This window comes from Xenopus tropicalis, chromosome 5, assembly GCF_000004195.4.
Source record: "Xenopus tropicalis strain Nigerian chromosome 5, UCB_Xtro_10.0, whole genome shotgun sequence".
In the NCBI taxonomy this organism is placed as follows: Eukaryota; Metazoa; Chordata; class Amphibia; order Anura; family Pipidae; genus Xenopus; species Xenopus tropicalis.
The window spans coordinates 11,823,406-11,835,789 of NC_030681.2; the positions used below are offsets into that span (position 1 = coordinate 11,823,406).

General features: G+C 47.7%; 2 protein-coding genes across 6 annotated transcripts in view; one reads left to right on the top strand and one right to left on the bottom strand.

Moving 5' to 3' along the window:
- The window catches only part of spata17 (spermatogenesis associated 17), a 117,898-nt gene extending 108,088 nt beyond the window's left edge, over positions 1 to 9,810 (bottom strand). For both annotated transcript variants that reach the window (XM_031901878.1, XM_031901879.1), the window contains exons 1-2: positions 9,702 to 9,810; positions 343 to 432 (exon numbers count right to left, since the gene is read on the bottom strand). In XM_031901878.1, the coding sequence (XP_031757738.1) occupies positions 343 to 432; positions 9,702 to 9,769 (158 nt within the window). In that variant the 5' untranslated portion in view covers positions 9,770 to 9,810. The remainder of the gene's footprint in view (positions 1 to 342; positions 433 to 9,701) is intronic.
- Positions 9,811 to 9,989: 179 nt separating this feature from the next.
- Positions 9,990 to 12,384, top strand: part of gpatch2 (G-patch domain containing 2) — an 86,337-nt gene continuing 83,942 nt past the window's right edge. Inside the window, exon 1 of one of the 4 annotated variants that reach the window (XM_002936022.5) lies at positions 9,990 to 10,139. In XM_002936022.5, the coding sequence (XP_002936068.3) occupies positions 10,090 to 10,139 (50 nt within the window). In that variant the 5' untranslated portion in view covers positions 9,990 to 10,089. Of the gene's footprint in view, positions 10,140 to 10,164; positions 10,345 to 10,382; positions 10,408 to 12,384 lie in introns of those variants that run through there. The other 3 variants (XM_004914788.4, XM_018094111.2, XM_004914787.4) reach the window with 3 other exon arrangements.

Here is a 12,384-nt window from a genome sequence, read left to right on the forward strand (position 1 = left end):
AAGATGACACAAGGAAAGAGACAACTAAGCGGCTCAATAGAGACGTCACAACTAGCAGAGACTGAGCCCTTTCAGCTTGGTAAATAGATTGTATCACACAAATATTGATTTATCACATGAAAACTTTATTGAAGTCTATGGGAAATACTGGAACTGAACTGCAGGGCAGGAACCTTTTTCTTTACTTGAACTTTGATACATTGATGAATTGCTGCAGCACTCTGCACTCCGTTTCGGAACACCAGATGAATCCAGCGCTGCCTGCGTTCAGGCATATAGAGAGGGCATGGAGGCAAAAATCCCCACAACTCTCAACTACACAATAAGAAAGACAGATTTTACCTTAGGTAAGCCCGAACTTGGCATCCTCTAAACCAGCTCTGGATAGCCACGGCGGCATTATATTCTTTCAGCCTGTTATCTTCGGCTAATCTGGGAATGGAGGAGATAGTATTTAATCCAAGAGAATTCATTTTGCAGAGAGCTACTAGCAGACCAAAGGGCTTGTTTACAAGGCCCTGTGCAGTTGGCCATTCTTTTGCACTGTGCCACTGCAGAAATAGCCGCAGAACTCTGTGCTCCATTTTGGAGCGTAAAGACTTGCGGAATGCAAGATTCTTTAAATCACGAGCACTGCTAGTGTTGGGCAGCACGTGATTTAAAGAATAAGGAAACCATTTTTTAAAAAAATCTCTAAAATTGCCCTGTACATCCCCCAGAATAACATGCCTTTCTCCCTGCCTTATTTTGTTTCTCGATTACAGCCAGTTCAACTACAGCTCTTTTACCGACTTCCTTGTATTGCTTGAAGTTCCGCCCCCTTAAGCTTTTTGAACACTCTCTCAACTATGAAGACCTTAAAGACTTGCCTACTGGGTATGCCTGATTGATTTTAATTGGAGTAGAGGAAGAGAACGTGCCCAGCAGGCACCTCTTTAAAATCTTCATGGTCGGAGGGAGAAGGAACGTTCAGAAAGCAAAAGGGGGCGGAGCTTCATGCAAGACATGGAAGTCATTAAAAGAGCTGCAGTTCAGCTGCTTGTTATAGCGAAACAAAATAAATCTGCTACAGGGAGAAAGGTATGTTATTCTGGGGGATGTTTAGAATAACTTTAGGGGATTTTAAAATAAAAGGCTTACTTATCCTTTAAAAGGGGCAGGCAGTGGAAGATGCACATAGGCATCTCCACGATAAACAGATCAATATTAATCAGAAACAACCCCTTGGATAGGTCAGAGATCAAGTGTGACTAATCTCCCCGCAATGCCATACCACCAGCAAGAATGTAAATCGGCAGTGGGATGGCATATGCGTTGCTACGATTTGCCGAAGTCTCCCGAAGCTTCCTCTGAAGGCGGGGAGATTAGTTGCCCGCGGCAAGTAAGATTAGTGAGTTTGGGCTGTTAGTGAGTGAGTATGGTGGATTATGAACAAATTTAGGGGGGTTAGTAAGTTTAGAGAGTAAGAAAGTGAGTTTAGGGGGGTTAGTGAGTTTAGAGAGTCAGAGGGTGAGTTTAGGGGGGTAAGTGAGCTTATAGAGTCAGAGGGTGAGTTTAGGGGGGTAAGTGAGTTTATAGAGTCAGAGGGTGAGTTTAGGGGGGTAAGTGAGTTTAAAGAGTCAGAGGGTGAGTTTAGGGGGGTGAGTTTAGAGAGTCAGAGGGTGAGTTTAGGGGGGTTACTGATCTTATAGAGTCAGAGGGTGAGTTTAGGGGGGTTAGTGAGTTTAGAGTCAGAGGGGGAATTTAGGGGGGTTAGTGAGTTTAGAGTCAGAGGGTGAGTTTAGGGGGGTAATTGAGCTTATAGAATCAAAGGGTGAGTTTAGGGGGGTTAGTGAGCTTATAGAGTTAGAGGGTGAGTTTAGGGGGGTTATTGAGCTTATAGAATCAGAGGGTGAGTTTAGGGGGGTTATTGAGTTTATAGAGTTAGAGGGTGAGTTTAGGGGGGTTATTGAGATTATAGAGTCAGAGGGTGAGTTTAGGGGGGTTATTGAGATTATAGAGTCAGAGGGTGAGTTTAGGGGGGTTAGTGAGTTCAGAGAGTCAGAGGGTGAGTTTAGGGGGGTTATTGAGATTATAGAGTCAGAGGGTGAGTTTAGGAGGGTTAGTGAGCTTATAGAGTCAGAGGGTGAATTTAGGGGGGTTATTGAGATTATAGAGTCAGAGGGTGAGTTTAGGGGGGTTATTGAGATTATAGAGTCAGAGGGTGAGTTTAGGGGGGTTATTGGGATTATAGAGTCAGAGGGTGAGTTTAGGGGGGTTATAGAGATTATAGAGTCAGAGGGTGAGTTTAGGGGGGTTAGTGAGCTTATAGAGTCAGAGGGTGAGTTTAGGGGGGTTAGTGAGCTTATAGAGTCAGAGGGTGAGTTTAGGGGGGTTATTGAGCTTATAGAATCAGAGGGTGAGTTTAGGGGGGTTATTGAGTTTATAGAATCAGAGGGTGACTTTAGGGGGGTTATTGAGATTATAGAGTCAGAGGGTGAGTTTAGGGGGGTTATTGAGATTATAGAGTCAGAGGGTGAGTTTAGGGGGGTTATTGAGATTATAGAGTCAGAGGGTGAGTTTAGGGGGGTTATTGAGATTATAGAGTCAGAGGGTGAGTTTAGGGGGGTTATTGAGCTTATAGAGTCAGAGGGTGAGTTTAGGGGGGTTATTGAGCTTATAGAGTCAGAGGGTGAGTTTAGGGGGGTTATTGTGCTTATAGAGTCAGAGGGTGAGTTTAGGGGAGTTAGTGAGCTTATAGAGTCAGAGGGTGAGTTTAGGGGGGTTATTGAGATTATAGAGTCAGAGGGTGAGTTTAGGGGGGTTATTGAGCTTATAGAGTCAGAGGGTGAGTTTAGGGGGGTTATTGAGATGATAGAGTCAGAAGGTGAGTTTAGGGGGGTTATTGAGATGATAGAGTCAGAGGGTGAGTTTAGGGGGGTTATTGAGATTATAGAGTCAGAGGGTGAGTTTAGGGGGGTTATTGAGATTATAGAGTCAGAGGGTGAGTTTAGGGGGGTTATTGAGATTATAGAGTCAGAGGGTGAGTTTAGGGGGGTTATTGAGATTATAGAGTCAGAGGGTGAGTTTAGGGGGGTTATTGAGATTATAGAGTCAGAGGGTGAGTTTAGGGGGGTTAGTGAGCTTATAGAGTCAGAGGGTGAGTTTAGGGGGGTTATTGAGCTTATAGAGTCAGAGGGTGAGTTTAGGGGGGTTATTGTGCTTATAGAGTCAGAGGGTGAGTTTAGGGGAGTTAGTGAGCTTATAGAGTCAGAGGGTGAGTTTAGGGGGGTTATTGAGATTATAGAGTCAGAGGGTGAGTTTAGGGGGGTTATTGAGCTTATAGAGTCAGAGGGTGAGTTTAGGGGGGTTATTGAGATGATAGAGTCAGAAGGTGAGTTTAGGGGGGTTATTGAGATGATAGAGTCAGAGGGTGAGTTTAGGGGGGTTATTGAGATTATAGAGTCAGAGGGTGACTTTAGGGGGGTTATTGAGTTCAGAGAGTCAGAGGGTGAGTTTAGGGGGGGTTATTGAGATTATAGAGTCAGAGGGTGAGTTTAGGGGGGTCAGTGAGTTCAGAGAGTCAGAGGGTGAGATTAGGGGGGTTAGCGAGTTTATAGAGTCAGAGGGTGAGTTTAGGGGGTTATTGAGTTCAGAGAGTCAGAGGGGGAGTTTAGGGGGTTATTGAGTTCAGAGAGGGAGTTTAGGGGGGTAAGTGAGTTCAGAGAGTAAGAGGGTGAGTTTAGGGGGGTTATTAAGTTTATAGAGTCAGAGGGTGAGTTTAGGGGGGTTATTGAGTTTAGAGAGTCAGAGGGTGAGTTTAGGGGGGTTATTAAGTTTATAGAGTCAGAGGGGGAGTTTAGAGGGGTTATTGAGTTTAGAGAGTCAGAGGGTGAGTTTAGGGGGGTTAGTGAGTTTATAGAGTCAGAGGGTGAGTTTAGGGGGGGTTATTGAGTTTAGAGAGTCAGAGGGTGAGTTTAGGGGGGTTATTAAGTTTATAGAGTCAGAGGGGGAGTTTAGAGGGGTTATTGAGTTTAGAGAGTCAGAGGGTGAGTTTAGGGGGGTTAGTGAGTTTATAGAGTCAGAGGGTGAGATTAGGGGGGTAAGTGAGTTTATAGAGTCAGAGGGGGAGATTAGGGGGGTAAGTGAGTTTATAGAGTCAGAGGGGGAGATTAGGGGGGTTAGTGAGTTTATAGAGTCAGAGGGGGAGATTAGGGGGGTAAGTGAGTTTATAGAGTCAGAGGGTGAGTTTAGGGGGGTTAGTGAGTTTATAGAGTCAGAGGGTGAGTTTAGGGGGGTTAGTGAGTTTATAGAGTCAGAGGGTGAGTTTAGGGGGGTTAGTGAGTTTATAGAGTCAGAGGGTGAGTTTAGGGGGGTTAGTGAGTTTATAGAGTCAGAGGGTGAGTTTAGGGGGGTTAGTGAGTTTATAGAGTCAGAGGGGGAGATTAGGGGGGTTAGTGAGTTTATAGAGTCAGAGGGGGAGATTAGTGGGGTAAGTGAGTTTATAGAGTCAGAGGGGGAGATTAGGGGGGTTAGTGAGTTTATAGAGTCAGAGGGGGAGATTAGGGGGGTTAGTGAGTTTATAGAGTCAGAGGGGGAGATTAGGGGGGTAAGTGAGTTTATAGAGTCAGAGGGGGAGATTAGGGGGGTTAGTGAGTTTATAGAGTCAGAGGGTGAGATTAGGGGGGTTAGTGAGTTTATAGAGTCAGAGGGGGAGATTAGGGGGGTAAGTGAGTTTATAGAGTCAGAGGGTGAGTTTAGGGGGGTTAGTGAGTTTATAGAGTCAGAGGGTGAGTTTAAGGGGGTTATTGAGCTTATAGAATCAGAGGGTGAGTTTAGGGGGGTTATTGAGTTTATAGAATCAGAGGGTGAGTTTAGGGGGGTTATTGAGATTATAGAGTCAGAGGGTGAGTTTAGGGGGGTTATTGAGATTATAGAGTCAGAGGGTGAGTTTAGGGGGGTTATTGAGATTATAGAGTCAGAGGGTGAGTTTAGGGGGGTTATTGAGATTATAGAGTCAGAGGGTGAGTTTAGGGGGGTTATTGAGATTATAGAGTCAGAGGGTGAGTTTAGGGGGGTTAGTGAGCTTATAGAGTCAGAGGGTGAGTTTAGGGGGGTTATTGAGCTTATAGAGTCAGAGGGTGAGTTTAGGGGGGTTATTGTGCTTATAGAGTCAGAGGGTGAGTTTAGGGGAGTTAGTGAGCTTATAGAGTCAGAGGGTGAGTTTAGGGGGGTTATTGAGATTATAGAGTCAGAGGGTGAGTTTAGGGGGGTTATTGAGCTTATAGAGTCAGAGGGTGAGTTTAGGGGGGTTATTGAGATGATAGAGTCAGAAGGTGAGTTTAGGGGGGTTATTGAGATTATAGAGTCAGAGGGTGAGTTTAGGGGGGTTATTGAGATTATAGAGTCAGAGGGTGAGTTTAGGGGGGTTAGTGAGCTTATAGAGTCAGAGGGTGAGTTTAGGGGGGTTATTGAGCTTATAGAGTCAGAGGGTGAGTTTAGGGGGGTTATTGTGCTTATAGAGTCAGAGGGTGAGTTTAGGGGAGTTAGTGAGCTTATAGAGTCAGAGGGTGAGTTTAGGGGGGTTATTGAGATTATAGAGTCAGAGGGTGAGTTTAGGGGGGTTATTGAGCTTATAGAGTCAGAGGGTGAGTTTAGGGGGGTTATTGAGATGATAGAGTCAGAAGGTGAGTTTAGGGGGGTTATTGAGATGATAGAGTCAGAGGGTGAGTTTAGGGGGGTTATTGAGATTATAGAGTCAGAGGGTGACTTTAGGGGGGTTATTGAGTTCAGAGAGTCAGAGGGTGAGTTTAGGGGGGGTTATTGAGATTATAGAGTCAGAGGGTGAGTTTAGGGGGGTCAGTGAGTTCAGAGAGTCAGAGGGTGAGATTAGGGGGGTTAGCGAGTTTATAGAGTCAGAGGGTGAGTTTAGGGGGTTATTGAGTTCAGAGAGTCAGAGGGGGAGTTTAGGGGGTTATTGAGTTCAGAGAGGGAGTTTAGGGGGGTAAGTGAGTTCAGAGAGTAAGAGGGTGAGTTTAGGGGGGTTATTAAGTTTATAGAGTCAGAGGGTGAGTTTAGGGGGGGTTATTGAGTTTAGAGAGTCAGAGGGTGAGTTTAGGGGGGTTATTAAGTTTATAGAGTCAGAGGGGGAGTTTAGAGGGGTTATTGAGTTTAGAGAGTCAGAGGGTGAGTTTAGGGGGGTTAGTGAGTTTATAGAGTCAGAGGGTGAGTTTAGGGGGGGTTATTGAGTTTAGAGAGTCAGAGGGTGAGTTTAGGGGGGTTATTAAGTTTATAGAGTCAGAGGGGGAGTTTAGAGGGGTTATTGAGTTTAGAGAGTCAGAGGGTGAGTTTAGGGGGGTTAGTGAGTTTATAGAGTCAGAGGGTGAGATTAGGGGGGTAAGTGAGTTTATAGAGTCAGAGGGGGAGATTAGGGGGGTAAGTGAGTTTATAGAGTCAGAGGGGGAGATTAGGGGGGTTAGTGAGTTTATAGAGTCAGAGGGGGAGATTAGGGGGGTAAGTGAGTTTATAGAGTCAGAGGGTGAGTTTAGGGGGGTTAGTGAGTTTATAGAGTCAGAGGGTGAGTTTAGGGGGGTTAGTGAGTTTATAGAGTCAGAGGGTGAGTTTAGGGGGGTTAGTGAGTTTATAGAGTCAGAGGGTGAGTTTAGGGGGGTTAGTGAGTTTATAGAGTCAGAGGGGGAGATTAGGGGGGTTAGTGAGTTTATAGAGTCAGAGGGGGAGATTAGTGGGGTAAGTGAGTTTATAGAGTCAGAGGGGGAGATTAGGGGGGTTAGTGAGTTTATAGAGTCAGAGGGGGAGATTAGGGGGGTTAGTGAGTTTATAGAGTCAGAGGGGGAGATTAGGGGGGTAAGTGAGTTTATAGAGTCAGAGGGGGAGATTAGGGGGGTTAGTGAGTTTATAGAGTCAGAGGGTGAGATTAGGGGGGTTAGTGAGTTTATAGAGTCAGAGGGGGAGATTAGGGGGGTAAGTGAGTTTATAGAGTCAGAGGGTGAGTTTAGGGGGGTTAGTGAGCTTATAGAGTCAGAGGGTGAGTTTAAGGGGGTTATTGAGCTTATAGAATCAGAGGGTGAGTTTAGGGGGGTTATTGAGTTTATAGAATCAGAGGGTGAGTTTAGGGGGGTTATTGAGATTATAGAGTCAGAGGGTGAGTTTAGGGGGGTTATTGAGATTATAGAGTCAGAGGGTGAGTTTAGGGGGGTTATTGAGATTATAGAGTCAGAGGGTGAGTTTAGGGGGGTTATTGAGATTATAGAGTCAGAGGGTGAGTTTAGGGGGGTTATTGAGATTATAGAGTCAGAGGGTGAGTTTAGGGGGGTTAGTGAGCTTATAGAGTCAGAGGGTGAGTTTAGGGGGGTTATTGAGCTTATAGAGTCAGAGGGTGAGTTTAGGGGGGTTATTGTGCTTATAGAGTCAGAGGGTGAGTTTAGGGGAGTTAGTGAGCTTATAGAGTCAGAGGGTGAGTTTAGGGGGGTTATTGAGATTATAGAGTCAGAGGGTGAGTTTAGGGGGGTTATTGAGCTTATAGAGTCAGAGGGTGAGTTTAGGGGGGTTATTGAGATGATAGAGTCAGAAGGTGAGTTTAGGGGGGTTATTGAGATGATAGAGTCAGAGGGTGAGTTTAGGGGGGTTATTGAGATTATAGAGTCAGAGGGTGAGTTTAGGGGGGTTATTGAGATTATAGAGTCAGAGGGTGAGTTTAGGGGGGTTATTGAGATTATAGAGTCAGAGGGTGAGTTTAGGGGGGTTATTGAGATTATAGAGTCAGAGGGTGAGTTTAGGGGGGTTATTGAGATTATAGAGTCAGAGGGTGAGTTTAGGGGGGTTAGTGAGCTTATAGAGTCAGAGGGTGAGTTTAGGGGGGTTATTGAGCTTATAGAGTCAGAGGGTGAGTTTAGGGGGGTTATTGTGCTTATAGAGTCAGAGGGTGAGTTTAGGGGAGTTAGTGAGCTTATAGAGTCAGAGGGTGAGTTTAGGGGGGTTATTGAGATTATAGAGTCAGAGGGTGAGTTTAGGGGGGTTATTGAGCTTATAGAGTCAGAGGGTGAGTTTAGGGGGGTTATTGAGATGATAGAGTCAGAAGGTGAGTTTAGGGGGGTTATTGAGATGATAGAGTCAGAGGGTGAGTTTAGGGGGGTTATTGAGATTATAGAGTCAGAGGGTGACTTTAGGGGGGTTATTGAGTTCAGAGAGTCAGAGGGTGAGTTTAGGGGGGGTTATTGAGATTATAGAGTCAGAGGGTGAGTTTAGGGGGGTCAGTGAGTTCAGAGAGTCAGAGGGTGAGATTAGGGGGGTTAGCGAGTTTATAGAGTCAGAGGGTGAGTTTAGGGGGTTATTGAGTTCAGAGAGTCAGAGGGGGAGTTTAGGGGGTTATTGAGTTCAGAGAGGGAGTTTAGGGGGGTAAGTGAGTTCAGAGAGTAAGAGGGTGAGTTTAGGGGGGTTATTAAGTTTATAGAGTCAGAGGGTGAGTTTAGGGGGGGTTATTGAGTTTAGAGAGTCAGAGGGTGAGTTTAGGGGGGTTATTAAGTTTATAGAGTCAGAGGGGGAGTTTAGAGGGGTTATTGAGTTTAGAGAGTCAGAGGGTGAGTTTAGGGGGGTTAGTGAGTTTATAGAGTCAGAGGGTGAGTTTAGGGGGGGTTATTGAGTTTAGAGAGTCAGAGGGTGAGTTTAGGGGGGTTATTAAGTTTATAGAGTCAGAGGGGGAGTTTAGAGGGGTTATTGAGTTTAGAGAGTCAGAGGGTGAGTTTAGGGGGGTTAGTGAGTTTATAGAGTCAGAGGGTGAGATTAGGGGGGTAAGTGAGTTTATAGAGTCAGAGGGGGAGATTAGGGGGGTAAGTGAGTTTATAGAGTCAGAGGGGGAGATTAGGGGGGTTAGTGAGTTTATAGAGTCAGAGGGGGAGATTAGGGGGGTAAGTGAGTTTATAGAGTCAGAGGGTGAGTTTAGGGGGGTTAGTGAGTTTATAGAGTCAGAGGGTGAGTTTAGGGGGGTTAGTGAGTTTATAGAGTCAGAGGGTGAGTTTAGGGGGGTTAGTGAGTTTATAGAGTCAGAGGGTGAGTTTAGGGGGGTTAGTGAGTTTATAGAGTCAGAGGGGGAGATTAGGGGGGTTAGTGAGTTTATAGAGTCAGAGGGGGAGATTAGTGGGGTAAGTGAGTTTATAGAGTCAGAGGGGGAGATTAGGGGGGTTAGTGAGTTTATAGAGTCAGAGGGGGAGATTAGGGGGGTTAGTGAGTTTATAGAGTCAGAGGGGGAGATTAGGGGGGTAAGTGAGTTTATAGAGTCAGAGGGGGAGATTAGGGGGGTTAGTGAGTTTATAGAGTCAGAGGGTGAGATTAGGGGGGTTAGTGAGTTTATAGAGTCAGAGGGGGAGATTAGGGGGGTAAGTGAGTTTATAGAGTCAGAGGGGGAGATTAGGGGGGTTAGTGAGTTTATAGAGTCAGAGGGGGAGATTAGGGGGGTAAGTGAGTTTATAGAGTCAGAGGGGGAGATTAGGGGGGGTAAGTAATATATAAATTGGGAGGAGATGAGTAAATGAGATAAGAAGGTAAGGGAAGAGTTTTGAGGGATTCTGAAGGAGTTTTGCCGAGTCAGGGAATTCGCTTGGAGGAGTTACTATGAGTTTGGAGGCAGTAAAGTTACTGATTGCAGTGCCCGGAGCCCGGAGCCCGGCTGTGGGGAGAGGAAGGCAATGCTATTCCCAGCACAGTACCTGTGCGCTACAATGTACTCCAGTCTGAGCTCTCCCAAGCGCTCCCGTACGCTCCCCAGGGCTGCCATGTCTGGCACAGCAGTACGGACGCGTCTCCATGGAGACAGGAACGTACCAAGGCTGCGGGGGGAGACATTAGGCTGCGTTCTACTAGAGGCAACGGGGACAAGTAAAAAGGCCGGGATTGCTGCGACTGACCCCTGTATCGCCCGTTCCAGGCGGCTAGGTGCTCAGTGCGGGGCTTTATCCGGCTTTAGCCTTTCGGGCTCTATGAGCACAATGGTACATGCCGGCTTCCGGCCTTCTCTCCCCGGAAGCGCCATGGTGCCTGTGCCCGCTGCCCCAGCCTGAGCCTGACATAGGGCCGGGGGCTCCGCAAGCTTTGTTCATGGTGGGCGTGGCCAAGAAACACACCCGCGCCAATAAGGGGACCAGCTGGTGAGTGGCCGGGGGGCTGCCAGGGTGGTGCCGGGGGCAGGGAGCTGGGCTGGGGCCGAACTGCCCGGGGGCCTCCGTGCTGGGCTACTCGCCTGGCTTGTTTCCTGTATTGCCTGGCGCAGCTCTGCCGTCAACTGACACTGTATTCTGCTTTGGAAAGGGCCCTGGTGTCAAGTCTGTGTGAGAGGCAATTACTAACTGGGGGGTCAGTATGGGAGGCAATTACTAACTGGGGGGTCAGTATGGGAGGCAATTACTAACTGGGGGGGTCAGTATGGGAGGCAATTACTACTGGGGGGGTCAGTATGGGAGGCAATTACTAACTGGGGGGGTCAGTATGGGAGGCAATTACTAACTGGGGGGGTCAGTATGGGAGGCAATTACTAACTGGGGGGGTCAGTATGGGAGGCAGTTACTAACTGGGGGGGTCAGTATGGGAGGCAGTTACTAACTGGGGGGTCAGTATGGGAGGCAGTTACTAACTGGGGGGTCAGTATGGGAGGCAGTTACTAACTGGGGGGGTCAGTATGGGAGGCAGTTACTAACTGGGGGGGTCAGTATGGGAGGCAGTTACTAACTGGGGGGGTCAGTATGGGAGGCAGTTACTAACTGGGGGGGTCAGTATGGGAGGCAGTTACTAACTGGGGGGGTCAGTATGGGAGGCAGTTACTAACAGCTGGGGGTCAGTATGGGAGGCAGTTACTAACAGCTGGGGGTCAGTATGGGGGGTAGTTACTCACAGCTGGGGGGGGTCAGTGTGAGAGGCAATTACTAACTGGGGGGGGGTCAGTATGGGAGGCAGTTACTCACAGCTGGGGGGGGGTCAGTATGGGAGGCAGTTACTCACAGCTGGGGGGGTCAGTATGGGAGGCAGTTACTCACAGCTGGGGGGGTCAGTATGGGAGGCAGTTACTCACAGCTGGGGGGGTCAGTGTGGGAGGCAGTTACTCACAGCTGGGGGGGTCAGTGTGAGAGGCAATTACTAACTGGGGGGAGTCAGTATGGGAGGCACTTACTCACAGCTGGGGGGGTCAGTATGGGAGGCAGTTACTCACAGCTGGGGGGGTCAGTGTGAGAGGCAATTACTAACTGGGGGGAGTCAGTATGGGAGGCAGTTACTCACAGCTGGGGGGGTCAGTATGGGAGGCAGTTACTCACAGCTGGGGGGGGGTCAGTATGGGAGGCAGTTACTCACAGGTTGGGGCGGGGGGGGTCAGTCAGTGTGAGAGGCAATTACTAACAGCTGGGGGTCGGTATGAGAGGCAGATAGTTGCTCACTGGTTGGGGGGGTCAGTGTGAGAGGCAATTGCTAACAGCTGGGGGTCAGTATGGGAGGCAATTACTAACAGCTGGGGGTCAGTATGGGAGGCAGATAGTTACTCACAGGTTGGGGGGGGGGGGTCAGTCAGTGTGACCCGAGGCAGTTACTAACAGGCTGGGGGTCAGTATGGGAGGCAGATAGTTACTCACAGGTTGGGGGGGTCAGTCAGTGTGAGAGGCAATTACTAACAGCTGGGGGTCAGTACGACAGGCAGATAGTTACTCACAGGTTGTGGGGGTCAGTATGACAGGCAGATAGTTACTCACAGGTTGGGGGGGTCAGTCAGTGTGAGAGGCAATTACTAACAGCTGGGGTACAGTATGGGAGGCAGATAGCTACTCACGGGTTTGGGGTTCAGTTAGTGTGAGAGGCAGTTACTTATAAGTTGGGGTCAGACAATTTGAAAGGCAGTTAGTCACAGGCTGGGGATCAGAAAGTATGGGGGGGTGACATTTACAGACTATGAGTAGCCAGTATGAGGGACAGGAAGTCACTAGCTGGGGGTCAGTGTGTATATTAGCAGGCACTCACGGGCATGGGGTCAGAATACAGGGGCATGTAATCAGACTGGGGGTCAATATACAGGGGCAGGTAGTCACAGGTGGGAGGGGTCAGTGAGTATGAGGGGCAGGTAATCACTATTCATTGTTATTGGCAGTTTGTAATATACCAGAATTTTCATATCCCCCCTCCACTCATTCTACTGGGCCAATATTCATAGACGCATATCATTTCTTTAAGAAGTTGTGGGCTTACACTGTGTGTAAGAACCCTTATAGTTGGTCTAAGCCTTTCATATAGTATAAACTTATATAAACAGTATAATCAGCTTTCATATAGTATCAATGTAAAAGTCTGTGCAGATAGGAGACTAAGGCCTGCTGTTTCTTGTAGGCAGTGATACCTTGAGTTTATTTCCCATTG